Here is a 17,158-nt window from a genome sequence, read left to right as displayed (position 1 = left end):
CTAAATCGCTTGATTCAAAACCTGCTCTCTCTCAATAAAGCTTCTCCTGGTTTTGTTTATGTGCTTCTTTCAAGACGCCATCTTGTCTGTATATATTCTTCTGAATGAACCACCCAGACATCCGTCAGATTTGAAGATATTACTGTCCTGGGTTTGACATGACACCCCCAGCTCAGACACAAAAGTCTTAGTATTGCAATGAATAACTCGATTAAATCGATATGACTTTTTTCTAACTAAAGAACAGTTATAGTGCGACCTTTTGGCGGACAGGATTGCTCCCCAAAGTGTCACGAAGGTGTGTTGAGCGCGGCGCATGACGTCATGGCTACACTTCGGGCGAAGCAGAACCAACGTTGATGGTGGAGGTTTGCAACCAATCTAGCCTGATATCTCATTCGATCAAACATCTAAATGTATCTTGGAGTCCAAGGCTTTCCCTGGAAAAAAATGGCTAATCAAGAATTTGCTGCCTGAGTCCTCAGTGAACTTAACATAATCGGCGGCAAATTGACCAGATCAAGCAAAGCCCGATGAAAATCTTGCCCGAAAAACTTGTGGTCAGTTTCTGTTAATTCGATACCACACTGTTTGTGCTTTTCATATCTCGTACTAGTAATTTGAAAATGATTATGGTAATGACAACGACCTCTCTTACCACAGTTTCAAATTCTTCTTTCGCGTGTCATGATGGCTGACGATCCGAGTACAGAATTTTTGTCTCATTATACGGGACACACGCAGTGTATATATTGCGTGACCATTGTTGTGACTGCAGTTTCAAGTGTGACAATCGCATAATTATCCAAAGACGAATCCATGCTAACGCCAAGTGCGAACTTTTTTGCATTTGCTGGCATAAAATGGAACATCTCCAATATATTCTAGTTGCAAATTTTGGTTGGGATTATTGCCCTTTTGACATTTGAGAAGAGAGTGGAGTACCAAATTCCGTGAAAAACATAACAACGATGACCTGCTTCCTCAATAATTTCATCATCGTGTCACATGACCATTTCGTCTGCTGATCAATGATCGCAGCGGCATCTGGCAAGGCAGCTTTTATCGAACTTGATGAGCTTTAAGACTATTGATCGAACCCGCGTGCCATCTGTGGCGTAGTGCCAGCAGGCGTACTGTGGCTGATAAAAGCACAAACTTTGAATCATTTGGGAAATTTTCGCCAGTTCACATTTTCCAAATTCAGGGACCGAAGCAAAAGAGTGGGGTTAATTTCGGTGGATTGTCTAATCAAAAGTGCCGAATACTGCATCCCCGAGAAAGTAGCCAATCAGAAAGCTCTGTTGTGGGGATAATTTGCTTTTGGAAATGGGTGAATGCACGCCAGTGCACTGATCGGATGTATTACGTAATACTCGCTTGTGATTGGTTTAAAATTCATGACTGTTCCGATGAGGCAGGATTGCCATATTCTGATTAGCCAATACGAAAAAAAACAACACTATTTCCAAATGCAAAGTTTCTTCGGAAACGCTCAGTGTTTCAGGTAACCCTGAGTGATTTGCACTGCCACGTCTCTCTCTTTATCAATTAATACATTATCATATTCTACATGTACATGTATTCACTTGCAAATAAATGTATATCGAATCTCAATGATCGACAGAGGACCAGATTACGTCCTGGTGGCCGATGGGCGTTCTGTTTATACTGTCAGAATAAAGCAACAATGTCCGATACAAGCTAGAGCGACATTGTATTTTCATCAGTGTCTTAAAGAGATCATTGAAATTATTAAGAAAACTGTCAATCATTTTTTTTACTTCGTATCTACAGGAGCTGATGATCTGCACCTGACGACCCGAGAAACGTCTCTTAAAAAGAAGTTATACATGTTTTTGTAAACACCTAGTAAAGTCGATGGCGCCCAGTATGGAGGCCCTGCACATAATGATACGTGACTCTACGTCAGCATGTGCTCGAAACCATCATTAAAATCATCTCAGGACAAGCATACCGATGTATGATAGAAATGGAATTGGAGAAGTGTCATCACAGGCCCGTGTAGCCCCCTTGCCTGAATAATTAGGCCCTTGAACAGCTGTGATGCGTAAGAAGGGGCCTGTGGGATCGATTTTAGTGATTGATTTTAACCCTCTACATAGAGATATTTCCCGATTCCCGATCACTGTAGATACATACATGTACTACATTTAAGAAACGCTTAGTGATGTGATTTCACGTTTCAAAGAATTTCCACCACTGATGAACCAACAAGAAATATACTGCCATCTTGAATTCTCTCTTTCTTCATGTGAAAACTTGCAGCTGCATCATCCTTGCAATGATCGAGAACGTTTATTTTGTAATCTCCAGACATTTTTCTTTAGACTTTTCAGGAGGACATCGCTCTTCGCCAATGCTGTTGTTGGTGACTGACTCTTCAAAATCGAGTTTGCGGAGAACGAAAATCAAAACATATATACGGAAGAAGCAACGGAACACTGCCTCTTTAGCACCAGGATCCCCGTTTTGCGAGTTGTCGCCAATTCGGGCGACCACCCCCAACAACAGCATTTTACACGTATCGTAAAATCGTTTTTAATACTTTCAGGTCTCCACGGACAAGAGAACCTCGACGGCGACATGATGGACCGGGACGGGTACGGCGGCCAAGCTCCGCGCCAGAAACGCATGCGCACATCATTCAAACATCATCAACTTAGAACAATGAAATCTTACTTTGCTTTGAACCATAATCCGGACGCTAAGGATCTCAAACAGTTAGCATCGAAGACTGGCTTGACGAAAAGAGTACTGCAGGTAACTACAAATAATTAATTGTTTAATTGCGTATTCGATTCGCAAACTCGACACCAGTGATGAAAATGAACTTTCATTTCAATTTCTTCATCAAATTAACCAAATAGCCTGAAAATGGCCTGCCATCTAGATATATTCGGAGTAACTAGAACTAGATTGTGACTAAGTTGTGTCGCATCTGGCGACAAACGACTAAGGAACTCTTGGTGCCATTATTGACGCACAATAGGTTTCTCCTGAATTCTAAGTTTGTTTTTCTTCAATCCTTTCCAGGTTTGGTTCCAAAACGCCCGGGCAAAATACCGCCGAAACTTGCTGCGCCAGGAGTCTGGAGACGGCCGCGGACTCTCAACGGACGGCGACAAAGACGGCGACGACGGGCAGACCTCACTGACTGAACTCACCAACGCTGGCTCGCCTGGGCTATCCGATATCAGCTCCACCCCATCACTCTCGGATCTCGGAACAGCCTCCGTTGATGGAGACATCGGGGATATGGGAAGTGTGCACAATGGCGAAAATTCACTCACAGATTTGTTTAGCAGTAGTATCAACAGTATTAATTGAATAACATTTTTGACGTGCATACCACGTGATGTTAAACCAATATATAAACTGATGCGTTCTGTCTGGATAGTGATAATCGTGGTCACTGTTGGCAGATGAAGGGATCGGTTGTTCCCAATTCCGTACCTCGGAGCCTCTGGTCTCAGAGTATCTGCAACGAAATTTGTTGAAGTGTTTTGAATTCAGGCTTCTTCTTTGAAGGAAGCTTGCAACTAAATGAGACATGCAGAAAAACATAAGGAAGTACAGCTGATTAAAAACTCGAGTTCGAAGAAAGTGCTGACGTCGTCTCCTCATTTACGCTCAGTACATGTTGTTCGGAGTTCATCTGATGTAGAACCTCACTGACCATACTTCCTCAGTGGAAATAAACTTTCATATACATGTATTTGTTCTTTCAAAATAGTCGTTAAACCTCTCAAATAGAAAGTGTTAACAAGGCGATTTGTTCCTCAACGGATTATGTCTCGTTTTAGAGATGCGTCTCCTGAACATACAACCAGTCATTGATGTTTCTATTTCGTACCCTTTATCCTTGAGAAGACAATGTTAATGTATTTGCAATTCCTGGACGGTGTATTATCATGGATTGTTTTATGAAACTGCAGCAATGATTTTTCTCATCTAACTATTTGTGTAAACTGCGACTGGTGGCGACCCGGCCTGCGTGCCGGATAAGTTGTCTTTTCCGACACTTGCCCCGTACTTTGTTGCACTGCGTTTTCGCGACACATCATTGACGGGAACCTAACGGCAGATAGGGAACCCCCCTCATACTTCTTTATACGCATGCAACCCAGAGAGCACTCTACTCTGCGGGAAGTCTCGGGCAGGCTTCATGTGATGATGGAAAAAATGAAGACTCTGCACTTATTTGAGATTCTCTGGTTTAAGAATCTAATGTTAGATAGCCGTAATTTGCTGTTGTGGCATCATTTAAGTGGTTATTGTCTCAGCGTTTTTCTATGTGCTGTAGATACGATTTTGATAACTCCAGGAGACTATATTTTGTGAAGTTATCAGGCACTAGCAGATAATAATTTCGGGACATTTTTAATGGCAAGTCTCATTTTTTGCATCCAAATCAAAGTAGTCCTGGTTTATTCTTCGTTAAATGTTACTGTCTTGGTAAAATTTTCTCATGGTATAAGTCCAACAGGCTTAAGATATCGCTATGACTAAACTGTTTTGGAATTGAGACCGAGAATGGTCAACATTGCACTTTAAATCATGTAAATAACTAATGATAAAAGTCAAATAATGTAATGAAAATCGCGTCTTTTTGTTTCTCATCGCCTTCACCGCTTTGGCGACACAGTTGGCAACCAGTCCCGATTCGTTCTGGTTACGACAGTCTCATGTTTCTCGTCGTTCTGACAACACGGTGGAGTGGGCAGGCTTGACTGTGACCTGGTACGCTTGCGCTGATTGACTATCAATAACCAAAGGCATGTCAACATGTTTGGGTATAAAAATCGGGTTATTTACAATGCGATATAAAAAATCTCTTGCATCGCTGGTTTTCAGATGAGATTCTTCTCTCTGCGGAGAGGATAGTGGGGACACGGACTCGCAGAGGCGAAATGGTACACGATAGCTTTTACGGCGGTCATATTTCCCTGAACTGATCTGGTCAGCAAAAAGTGATTGCGACACCATTCAACCGTGCGGTCACACCCTGGTCAACTGGTTACAAAACCATGTTCTCGGGTCGCTCCCAGATTGGTCAATGCCATGGTGCGATGCCACGTGATGTGACGTCAGTCTGAGGTCATTCCTCTTGAGCTTGTCAAGGTGGTCGGAAGCAAAATCGTGCCAAACTAAACATTTGGCATTGATGAAATAATCATTACGTTGTTTAGAATTCGGGCCGAGAATTCTTTAAACAAGGCCGCTTTTTCTTCCTCTTGCTCATCCGACATTATACATGCACTGCACATAAAACAACAATCCTCTCCGACATTCCCATTAAGTCCGCACTTGCGAACTCCTCTTATAGCTGTAGCAAAACACTGACGGAAACCTTTCTCCAACGACGCTGTTTGTTATCGGTGAGGGTATTATTCGCCTGAAATGCAGCAGCAACGATTCTCGAAATCCTGGTTGAAAGTAGTAGAACAAATCATCCCCTGTGTCTCTCCTAGACGGTTTTATGCGCGCACTTATTTCCTGGAGAAAAGACTTACCGGACCCTCTCCTGATGAGGCCGATCAAGGGTTCATAGTTTTTTTTCAGGACCACGGCTCTAAGTCCTGGGTGTCTTAAGACGATAATTAAATTTGACCAAAAGTTGACTCTGAGTTCGACACCATCACCTTCGTGGATGTCGGTTGTCTTTCCGAGCAAATAATTCACAGGTTGGTACATAGTTGCTTTCCCGAAAACCATGAGGTACAATTTTTCATTAAAGGCTTGCATACAAAAGACATCTCCGCCTACTATTTCTAACGGGACAGTACTTTTTATGGGAACTTTTATACCGTTTTTAAGACTCAAATATAAGCACCCTGTTCTGTTTGTCTCGTAAAGGTCGTACATGGTGGCTTCTATGTTCTCACGTGTGTCCCCTGAGTAGCAGAACACAAGCACATTCCCCCTTATTCCCATTGCTATTTTAGCAACAACGAGGAAGCACTTATCGGACTTTGGAATGTCGATTTCGCATTCGAAATTTCCGTTCGTTATATCATAAAGCACGAAGTTACGGATTCCTCGGTGTTCAGACAGGAATATCATGAAATGTTGGTACATATCGCCATGAGCTCCGACAATACTATTCCTGTGAAATCTTGTCAAGTACGAAACACTATAATGTGTACCATTTAATTGGTACACCGAAACTTCGAAAAATGGCTGCGACATTTTAGGTGGTTGAACGAAACCAATTCGTCCAGTTTTGCGATCGAAGATATACTGGTCTGTTTTGTGTTTCACTATAGGCGGAACCATCGGGTAAATCGCGTCAGTTACAAAGACGAATGTCTTTTGTTCCTAAAATCCATCGCAAAATCGTTGAAATTCTACTATTCAGTAATCTCAGCACTGGCATCCACTACCCTATCAGACTCAACGCAGCGGTATAAAACATTTCGGTAAAAAATATTAAGCGCTCTACAAAACCACATACGGTTAGTCAGGGTAGACTCCTGCTATCAATGCGCTTACGAAGTGAGCCACTTTATGACAATCGCAACCAAAACGCACACTGTATCAATGTAGTCCCCTGCCCAAAAAGACAGCATTAAGCCCAATGGTAACAAAAGCTTTCATGCGCGTTTTTCGATGCATGTGTCTTAAAATTCTTTGGCTGTTTTGGGCGTGGTGTGAATGAATTGAAGTCAGTTGTGTTTCCGAGGAACGCATAGGTTGCGTAACTGCGTAAAAGTTGCGTCTACAATGTACTTGGCGGCTTTGCTTGGAATTCTCGCAAATAGTACGCACATTGCGCATTTGTCGTCTTTTAGGCAATGTCATGCCGCAGTATGGCAAGGGCTTTAACAGCGTCGGCCTTATATCGCCAAACTAAAAACATTTAGATTATTGTAAATAGAGTAGTTCCATTTATCTTTCGATTTGTGTACTTGCAAAATATTCCTTTTGTGGTCAACAACTGCTAATTCATTGGCATACGGATTTTCCATATGAGCCTTGTCTATTTCAATACGTGTATGCGTAACTAAATCTTCGACATTTAACCCAGTTTTTGAAAAGCAGTCGTTGATTTCAAAAGTACTATATCCCACATGAGGTGACAAGGAGCGTATGAGGAAAACTCCCAGTTTCTCATTGGGCGTTAAATAGGTAAAGAGAGTCCGCAAGGCCAGAGTATACCGTTGTTCGTATCGCACACCCCGGCTGACGTCGCGGAGAATCACATACGAATAAGTGTGATTGCGTCGGCCCGGAAATATGAAACAAAAATCAGACCGAAATATGTGTGTAAATATCAAGGACTGGCTTTCAAATCTCAACGTTATAGTATGATTAAACATCAGTTCGTAGACTATTTCATGTCCATCATAGTGCGTGATAGGGTAGTAAATTGCCATTTTCATGATCGCAAGAAGCGTAAAACGAAATAAAATGAAAAATATTTTCATTTCGTCTGTTCGAAGAGGTATATGAGTGATTGGGGAATCACATGCCTGGGGCACGCAGCATTCTAAGAACATTGGGAGAATAAGCCGCCCCACAGTTTTTCCCTTTGTAAAGTCGTACACCACAGCGTGAGTTATGGGGCACAGACCTCTTTGCTTTTGTACTTGATACAGGAGCAAGTAATGCCAGGTACAGCGCAAGCGGCCGAACGATTTGATAAAGAATGAAGAATTGTAGCGTACCCTGTATGTAAGATCTGTATAATTTGCGGTGTAAACCAGGAGCCTCTCCCAGGGAATGGGCTTTTCCGTGTACTGGACCATAATCCAGTGGTAATACGGATGAAATTGCATGAATAGCTTTTCTTTATTTGCGCTACTCTTTATAGGTGGAATGAAACGGAATCGGCTACTTCTGGTGTATTTTTTATAAAATCTGGGCTATGAAATAGGGCCTATACTGTGATACCTTCCAGTATTACACATTACAGTACAGTGTGGATTTAATAATAATGTCCCATTGCAACAGTCCAATAGTCAGGGACCCGTTTAATTGGGCAACCCTGTACGCAGTGATCCATATTATATAGAGACAACGCGACAACTTGTCATATTCAAAAACAGGACGCAAAAGTGATATTCGGAGCATCAACACAGCAGAGGGTTTAAACGTTGGTGAATATTAAAAAACCCATTTCAACTACTATGAATACAGCAAAGTATGAAATAAAGATATTACATGCAACAACGTGATCAATCATGACTTACTGGTCTTATTCCACTGGAGGAGGTCAAGTCCTGTAGTCAATACGTAAAACTGGGATTGGACACTAGGAGTATTTAAATCGTAACGTTCAACAAAGATGCATACACATTCGGTAAAGCACCCAACAATTTGAGCAAAGCATTCACATCCCCTTCCCCTTGGCCAAAGCTTTTATTTAGGTACAGGTTGCGAAATCCCAACATTACATATTCATTTCGGGACTTGAGACATAACCAGTCCGTTAAAATCACGGATTTTTGTTGCTGTGGGGAAACCTTGTTGCCTCTGGATATATCCCGGGTAAATATATATGCAACAATTCTGCAGCAGTGGCTACGACAAGGTATTGTAATCCCTTAATTGAAACCACTACGGTAGAAGTGCAACAAGTACCTTCCCCTGGTTCATCCGGGGAACAACGTACCGAAAAGTTCCCTCCTCCATTCACGCCCCCTTCCGCTTACTCAGGAAGGAGAAGCGCCACAGTTACCTTTTTCTGATACATCCGGGCTCCGTCGTACCGATAAGCATCCTCCCTCTCCGTACATGTTCCCTTCCGCTTACTCATCTGACAGTGTAATTCCCCATCGTCCGGTAATACGTCGATTGTCAGGCATTCTCGTTCTAAACACAGCAGAGCACATGCTACCACTGTATACGTGTTCTGTGATCTGAAATCTGGTTCTAAAATGCCCCAGTGGAAAATTACCTTAATGAAGTAGTCACTACGATAGGCTACTGTCATGTCGAGATTTAGTTACCAAGCAAAGCAAGATACGACAGCACCTTTCAAGTCAAAAGTGCTGATAAAAAATGCTTAAATATTTGACAACAGAGCAACACATTTGTCCGCAAAGCTTTCTAGTAATCGACCCACTCCGTACACATTTGCGCAGAACCCATCCTCGCACACATTTTCGGAGAACATGTGCCCATTCTCACATGAATTTGCGCAGAACATACAGCATTTCTCCAGTCACAGACAATTGTACCGACATTGACAACAATCGCAGGCAAAATGTTCTCGGACTGCAACTGATTTGTCAATAGAGTATAACTATGGCTGACTAAGCCAAAGGACTTTTCTGTCGTTCCAACTGTTGTCCTCGATAAGTCGCCGCCGGTCTGCGCTGTACTTAAAGAATTCTTCATCCGTTACTCATACACACGCATACTCAAAACTCAGACACCACCACAAACACACAATGTACAAGTCGAGTCTGTCACACTTTTTAAAATTCCAAGTCAACGAACAGATTTATTTCATCAAAGATTTGCCCTATTGAGAAGGATAATGTTAAAAATACCATCATTATCACGTGGGCCTGAAGCTTGTAACCGAAGGTACAAAATTTGTTGATGCGAGTTTCCCGAATATATGCAATATTGACATTAAACCCCAAAGTTGGGCTTATGCAATTTTCTTGACTGAAGCAATATTGGTAACGCGGTAGCGCTTAGCGCTGTCCTGGCATCTGAAGGATCGAGCTCTAGACTAATATCAATGGGAAAGACAATTAGATACAGTCGGTGGAATATGATGTCCTTAAGATAACTTTGACATTAACCCTAACGTCGGCATTATGCATTGGTCTTTACAGAAGCATTAAAGCCAACATTAGTAATTAACGCTAATTTGGCAACCGGTTTCTCCGTCATCAGTTATATAGGTAGTTCCGGTCCTCCACTAACTCGGGAAGACAAATCAGAAATTTGACGATGATGCGTTCATCCATGTGACGCAGTCAGTCAGAATGTGGTGGGTTTGCAATCACAGAGACGAAGGCTACCTCGGCACGAGAGCTGCTTCCGTCGGACTGAAATTGTTTTTCGAGTCAACAAGAGATCACGGACACATGCCGAAACGACCGGCAGCGGGAGGAGCAGAGATTGCGTTGCCTTATTGAAGTCGAAATAAGATCCCGGAGGACGGTAAGGCGATCAGTTTTAACTGTCCTCGTGAACCCATGTATGGCAGTCTAAGCGAGAGAGATTGAGTTAACATCAGTCTGCTTGAGAATATATCAGACATATAAACTCGTTTAAACAACTTAATGCGTCACAATAGCTTTTCAAACAGTTGCTCACAATATAATTGTCTTTATCTGTAAAATAAAGTTAAATTTGTGGATATCTCCGATAACTGTTATTGAGTGGTATTGATCAATACTACAATCCAGAAAGTGCAATTGATTGTTTGCTTCTATGGTGTATGCCTGAAATCGGGTATAGGCAATAACCAAGATCAGGATGTCTTATCGTAGGCATGCACAGTCCTTCCCTATATTGAGAATGGATTCTGAAACGGCGCCATACTGTCAGGATGTATCCGACTCTTGATAACCAGCTGGCAGAGTCAAAACACCTTAGAATGTGTCAGTCTCTTGACCAACTAGCAGAGTCAAGATTGAGAAAACAATTATAAGAACAGCCATTCTATCATTCAAAGTTGCTATTTAAGCTGACGAAAATATAATACAATGTAAATGTACAATGTGCAAATGAGAAAATCAACTCCAACATGTCCAATGTACCAACATTGTGTCAGTATGGAAGTAAAAAACCATTTATTTATACCGAACATTTATCCCCTTTTGCATTTAACTTTTTGGGGGGAAATCGGTGAAATGAAATTCATTTCATGACATGCACTGTTTACCCTGTTCAAGCAAAGCTTGCACTTTTCTCCTTTATCATGTTTAAATGCTAAAAATACCTAACATTGGTATAACACAAAAAAAATACAATAATGCCCCTGGCAGTCCCTAAGATTAAGATGGAAGGTTATATACATACCTGTATGTAGTAAAACAAGTCCGTTTTTAACAGACATTGTGCTGCCATCTAGAATCATGCTACACATTCAAAGAAGCCGCAGAGGAGATTTTAGTGACTCTACAGTAACGATTGTCAAATTGGCTGTTACTACACAATAATATATATGGAATTAAATAACTTGCTAAAATTGAGGAAGTTTTTGTGACTCGAGAGGTAAAAATTTAGAATAATCGAATTATTCAAACAGATTTTTAACTAATGTTGTATTTACTGTAGTACAGTAAAACCTCGGAAAACGGTACGTAATTGTTGATTTATAACGCTGACACAGACCCTCATAATCAATGCTTTATTACAATTGAGCAGTGTTCATTATGTAACATGGCCTTCTCTAAGCCAGTGGTCCCAATGTTATGAAAAGTTTACGTAGATCAAGGATCTCGATCGTTCATTTTCGGATCGAGTAGTTTCAAAGCACAGCCAATCAAATGTAAGCTACCAGTCACCAGGACCTGTATGTGGTCAGCATCATTCAGACTTGGCGGAACAAACGGAAGAAATTGTTGTGAATCAGTTTCTTTAGAAACAACACCTTGCATGATCCAGTGAAGCGAGTCACTCAGGCTTGGAAACACCTCAACGCAGGATGTGTCATGTTTTAGTTCTGAATTACCACCAACAGATGGCATTGTCTCTTTTATATCCATTCCATCAACGCAGTCTAAGGTTAGGTCCACATCGCTTTTGTCCTGTTTGGCATCATGAGGATGTGGTTGGATGGAATCACCCAAGAGAGCCACCCAGGCATTTTTGTTCTTCAAGCACCGTAGTTGCTGATTGTCTTTGGTAGTCATCAGGTTCATTTGATCTGAAAGGCAGAAACAATTTTACATGTAGGTCCGGTTTACAAAGACTTCACACTTTGACAAGTAGAACGAACACGCCATTTCCAAAGATTGAACTTCAGTGGAACCTCCCTTAGCGGACACCTCTCTATTAAGGACAACCTCTCAATTAAGGATACTAGATTTGGTCCCAAATTGGTTGTTTCCATTCAATTTGACCTCTCTAATCAGGACACCTCTCTATTGAGGACAGCACTTGTCAGTCCCGAGGGTGTCCTTAATAAAGAGGTTCTACTGTACATACAATTCACCATGTCACTTTTCAACCTCTTGTTGTGTCATGTTATGTTTTAAGCCTAAGTCAGTTTGATGAGCCTATTCATGACATGTGACAAGACATGCACCACGCTCAGAGACACAGAATTAGGAAACGTAGAATATTAAGGAAATGTTTTGAGGCGTAAAGAGTATCTAGATAAAGGCCACAGCAGCAGAAGCAGCAAACAAGTAAGGTGATGATACTATACATGTAATCTCCTACCCTACTAGCTAGGTTTCTTATGAATCCATGCTAAGACGACGTACAATGCAGAGGTAATTACAAGAGAAAAGGGCCTATTTTAGAGGAGAAGAAATAAGGATGGGGTCATCAGCAGTAGCTAGCATGGACTGTTATAGTAATGGAGAGATGCTATTATGATGAGATGTTAGGCGATAAGCTGGCCGTGTTAGGAGTGAGGAGGTTGTTACTTACATGTGTCTGAGGAAGAGGCCGCACTCGAGCCTACGACACATAAAGACCAGTCAAATCAAGAAGCTTACTAGTACATGTACTAAGCAACTCAAGGCAGCTCTTACACATGCAAAGGATATTAAAGTATTTTCACACACCGTACCTTAACTAGGTGAGCAGTGAACCTTGTTTAGATGTTAAATAATCGACTCACTCCAAACACAACTGAATCAGTTTGCATACTTAAACAAAAGCACCAGTTACTCATTTGACCCTTCTCCATAGCAGTGCCAAATTAAATGTGGCACCTCTATCTAGCCAGTACATTTAAAGATACCTAAGATTACAACTGACTAACACTATAAATTCTTAGATTGTGCAACTCAAAGCCAATGAAGATAACGAAAGGACTCCATGATGGAGTAACATGAACAAAGAATTAGTATTGGCTTGAAGGAGCATGGACATTGACAAGCAGACAAAATAAGGAGAGACGGTGAGATGTGAGGAGATTAACTGATTTACAAACCTGCATGATCTTGTGCAGTCGTGGCAATGTTGGGACAAAATACAGCACCATCAAAGTTACATTTCTGAAAGAAATAAGCATACCTCAGCATCCTACACTTTGTGTAGAAGGCTCATGGAGAAGGTCATTCAAAATGTTCTTTCCCAAAAATTTTCAATGCTATTCATAATGTAATTCAGTGTCAACCCTTTATTTTGTATGTGACTTCCTATGACAGGGAATGACTTCTTTGCTTTCGCCAAGTCCTCATGGTGCTGCCCTCTTTGAGCACGATCTCAAACTAATCTTGGAGATGTCTATGATTGTGTCAAGTTGATGAAAATAATGATTTTATGTGTCTTACCAGGAGAGGCTCCAAAAGAACGTCAGGTTGTCTGTCACCAGTTGTGTTGAAAAGGAGAATTTTGGTCACCTTCCCCCTGGAAAAGGAAAAAAGGCAAATAGAAATACCATTAAGTATATTGAGGCAGCAACTTAACAGGATGGGGTTACTTATTGAATCTCCAAAAAATTATGAAAACTTTGCTCCCCAGCAATATTTGTTAGCAGTCCAGACTCACTCCAATATCAGAGGAATATCAATCTTACTTCAGCTCTTTCCTCTCTTCCCAGGCTTTATCCAAGAACCAGTTGACACACTGCTGAATGCTCCTCGACGTGTGGGCTCCATCGAGATAGTACGTTATCCTGTCAGTACGCAAAGTCTGGTTCCGCCCTGCCCACCGGCAGTTCTCTAGTCCTGGAAAGACGAGATACATAAGGGGCTGGAACTGATGCTGTTCTGGACCCCATTTTCCATATATATATTTAACTTTGAGTGCAATGTTACATGTCACTCTGTTGTGTACAGATCTAGGCAAGGCCTGGTCCCAAAAGTATTGAAAAGCCTTCTGTAATCATAGCAATATTATTGAGCAATTGAAGAGACAGTTCATGACCTCATCAATTTTTCTTGTACTTGTACCTGTTGGCTCCATCTGGAGCACATGTCATCCAGTCTTCCCCCACCTCCCACTGCCTCGAGATGCAACCTGGGTTCGTTGGAACCACAATGAAATGCGGCAACCCCCAAATACAGGGCGTCTCAACAAATCTTCCATATCAGGATGAAGATGCAATACACATACCTGCAGCAACAGAGTCTGTAATGTCAACTGCATCACAGATCGGCACATCCTCAGCAGAGAAGTCACAATCTCGCACAGCAAGGTGGCGTCGCTGTTCAATTGTCTTATCATGATTTTCCATCCAGCACTGAGACAACTGTAAAGCTAGCGACGCATTCCATTGCTGCATGTCACCAACAAGTCCGAGTCGTGGCGTATTGCCTTGCCAGTTGTATTGAAATAGGTGTGGCACAACATGGAGAGGACACTGCTTTTCTTTCGCCCGTTCAGCAATGATTTCTAATCCATCTTCAGGTTGTGGGACAGTCAAGGCAGGGAAACCAGGCTGGAATTGAATAGTCTTGGTGACTGATTCTGAGTTTTATTGAGAAGAACATACCAATGACAAAACACAGGCCATGCAGGTCAGATTATGACCTTTCAAACAGTGCCAACACTTACCTTTAAAATCCCAGCTTTTTGCCAGGCAATTTTTGCAATTGTATCACCCAGTACACTGGTGTGATCCAGCCCGAGAGATGTAATACCACAGACCACAGGTGACCTGATCACATTCGTACAGTCAAACTCTCCTCCAATACCCACTTCCAAGATGACAACATCCACCTGCAAGTGATAAGCAGAAATATCAACTTCGGAGCAATTACAATTGAAACATCCGCTAACAGAATATCCCTTCTTGACTCCTTGTAAGTGGCTCAAACTTTGGTGATTTGACAATTATCACACCGACATTCAAGTATTACCACCTCTGACTTGTTGATCCTTAAGTGTTAAAGTATGATTGGTGAGGGATTGATCTGGCAGGTTTAATGATGGTTTGTCGATGTTTGACCCCTGAGAATAAATATCAAAAGTGAGTGCATGAGTACAAAATCTTGTCAACTCACTTGTTCCTGAAGAAACACATGGAATGCCATGATAGTCAAGAACCGGAAATAAGCAGGCATTTTATTGTCATCGTCTGCTTTTGTGTCTTCAAGTTTCTTGTAACAGTCCCAGAAATATGAACTGAAAGAGTCTCTTGAAAGTGGGCGTCCGTTAAGACGTATCCTCTCACGCACTTCAAGCAGATGTGGAGAACTGAAAACAACAAGTGTTGAACCCAAGTTCTAAAAAGCCATCTGTTACTGTTGCCAACTAAAGCATTACTACTTATTTATCATTAAATGAATGAATACACAGCTATATGATATTTCCAAGAACAATAAAGTATACCATGTATAATGAGGCCTACCTGAAGAATCCTGTCTTGAAGCCATGGTGTCTAAGGATACTTTCAGTCAAAGCACATGTTGACCCTTTACCTTTGGTACCACTCACATGGATGATGGAGAGCTTATCTACATCATCAAGCTAAAGAAAGGAAGAAAAGATGATATGTTATACAGTGCAAGAACAGAAAATGATGCATGTAGACATGTACCAGTATGGTTGTGATGGTGGAGGATGGGGTCTTTCTGTTGCTGGGGGAATTCAACGCTGTAGTGTCATTTTTCCTCTCAGTTCTGGCTACAGTTATTTTTGCATAGAACTAACTCTGAAGATGCACATACTTCTTTTCTCCAATGAATTGTGCTACTCAAGACTACATGATAATCCTTAGATACTTACACTTAGTCCCGTCCTCTGGCAGTAGCGTATGGTGTCTGGAATATTGAGATGCCTCAATCTATCCCTCTCCTTCCTTGCCTTCTCCAAGGTGAAGGCATTCGACTGAAGGGTGTTGAGGGCCCGCACAGCTTCCTTTTAAGAAAGTAGTGAGCCATGAGAAAATATGCTTTGATGTACGAATACAACGTCCATGTATATTATATTGTATAAAAAGCATAATATATGCAACAATGAAAAGAGAACAAAGTTTTTGAAATGATGTCAACAATTTGAATTATCAGTCAAACTTGGCCACATAGATGATATAATGTTGACTTATCTTATCTTCGATACATTAGTCATGTTTCTTGACAAAACTAAAATCAATGTTACACTTGATAACATGGTCAATGAGCACAATGTCAGTGTCACATCTGATATGACTGTCCTTGGAAGTTACAAATATCTTCCATAAATTCTGTATCCAACGAGCTCATTGATTGTAGTATCACTTCCAATGACATTTCTTGGCAGTGTCCATATTCTAAAAAGGACAGCTCCTATCAATGTCTGCTACATAAGAGATCTGTTGAGTGTTGTCACAATGTCACAGTCGAAATGAGGAGACATGCCGAGGATGGTTGCGACTGTGACTCAATCAAAATCTTCCTAGAGGTACACAACATGTTGATTCCTTCCTTGGACTTGGATGTGACAGAGTCCAAGAAATCTTCACCATGAGACATCAACGATTTGGTTGTGACAATGTCTTCGATAGGTAGGGATGTGACTTTGTCTCAAACTCAAAGGCCAAACCAAGTCCAGGTTAGGTTTGCGACTGCTTCGATAGACCCCCAATGTGACAGTCAGTATTTCTATGGAATTGCCTGGCGAAGCAAAAAATTTATATGAAAAGTTTCACTGGAAAGGGAAACGACCCTAAAGTCGAGATTCAGATTACATTGCGTGCATTGCAATACATGTATGCATAACACAAGCTTACATACATACAGTTTATATACATACATCACATGCATTACACCCTTACAATTTACCTCATAATTTTTTGTCATGATTTCTGGCTGTTTGCAAATCTGAGTACTGTGTTGACGATTCATATAGTTAAGGAATGTATTTAGGACCCTATACTGGGGCTTTTGAAAACTGGTGACAAACGCTTTCCGCATGAAAATGTGCATTTAGACGCAGCAAAATTACCACACGTCCGTCCCGCACGAAACACATTTCGGGAGACAACTCGTCAAGCTAACGTTGATTAGACGAAACGATGCAAACTTTACTAAAAGTTGGTTTTTCATTAAAAAAAACAAAATAAGTA

At 41.4% G+C, this 17,158-nt stretch overlaps 2 protein-coding genes across 6 annotated transcripts in view; one reads left to right on the top strand and one right to left on the bottom strand.

The window, feature by feature from the left end:
• LOC135501190 (LIM/homeobox protein Lhx9-like) overlaps positions 1-4,604 on the top strand; it is a 45,312-nt gene extending 40,708 nt beyond the window's left edge. For all 4 annotated transcript variants that reach the window (XM_064793110.1, XM_064793109.1, XM_064793107.1 and 1 more), the window contains 2 exons: positions 2,576-2,784; positions 3,058-4,604. In XM_064793110.1, the coding sequence (XP_064649180.1) occupies positions 2,576-2,784; positions 3,058-3,351 (503 nt within the window). In that variant the 3' untranslated portion in view covers positions 3,352-4,604. The remainder of the gene's footprint in view (positions 1-2,575; positions 2,785-3,057) is intronic.
• A 6,634-nt stretch (positions 4,605-11,238) lies between these two features.
• On the bottom strand, positions 11,239-17,057 carry LOC135501576 (folylpolyglutamate synthase, mitochondrial-like). 2 transcript variants are annotated; one of them, XM_064793746.1, is made up of 11 exons: positions 16,875-17,057; positions 15,841-15,972; positions 15,464-15,582; positions 15,117-15,309; positions 14,668-14,832; positions 14,227-14,551; positions 13,688-13,838; positions 13,443-13,518; positions 13,100-13,163; positions 12,592-12,621; positions 11,239-11,860 (listed from the first exon to the last, which is right to left on the bottom strand). In XM_064793746.1, the coding sequence occupies exons 1-11, from the start codon at positions 17,016-17,018 to the stop codon at positions 11,424-11,426; spliced, it is 1,836 nt and encodes a 611-aa protein (XP_064649816.1). In that variant the 5' UTR covers positions 17,019-17,057; the 3' UTR covers positions 11,239-11,423. The 2 variants fall into 2 exon arrangements, with proteins under 2 accessions (XP_064649816.1, XP_064649817.1); XM_064793747.1 differs by lacking the exon at positions 12,592-12,621.
• Positions 17,058-17,158: the final 101 nt, after the last annotated feature.

This window comes from Lineus longissimus, chromosome 17 (assembly GCF_910592395.1).
Source record: "Lineus longissimus chromosome 17, tnLinLong1.2, whole genome shotgun sequence".
Lineage (NCBI taxonomy): Eukaryota > Metazoa > Nemertea > Pilidiophora > Heteronemertea > Lineidae > Lineus > Lineus longissimus.
This window is presented reverse-complemented; position numbering and strand designations above follow the sequence as displayed.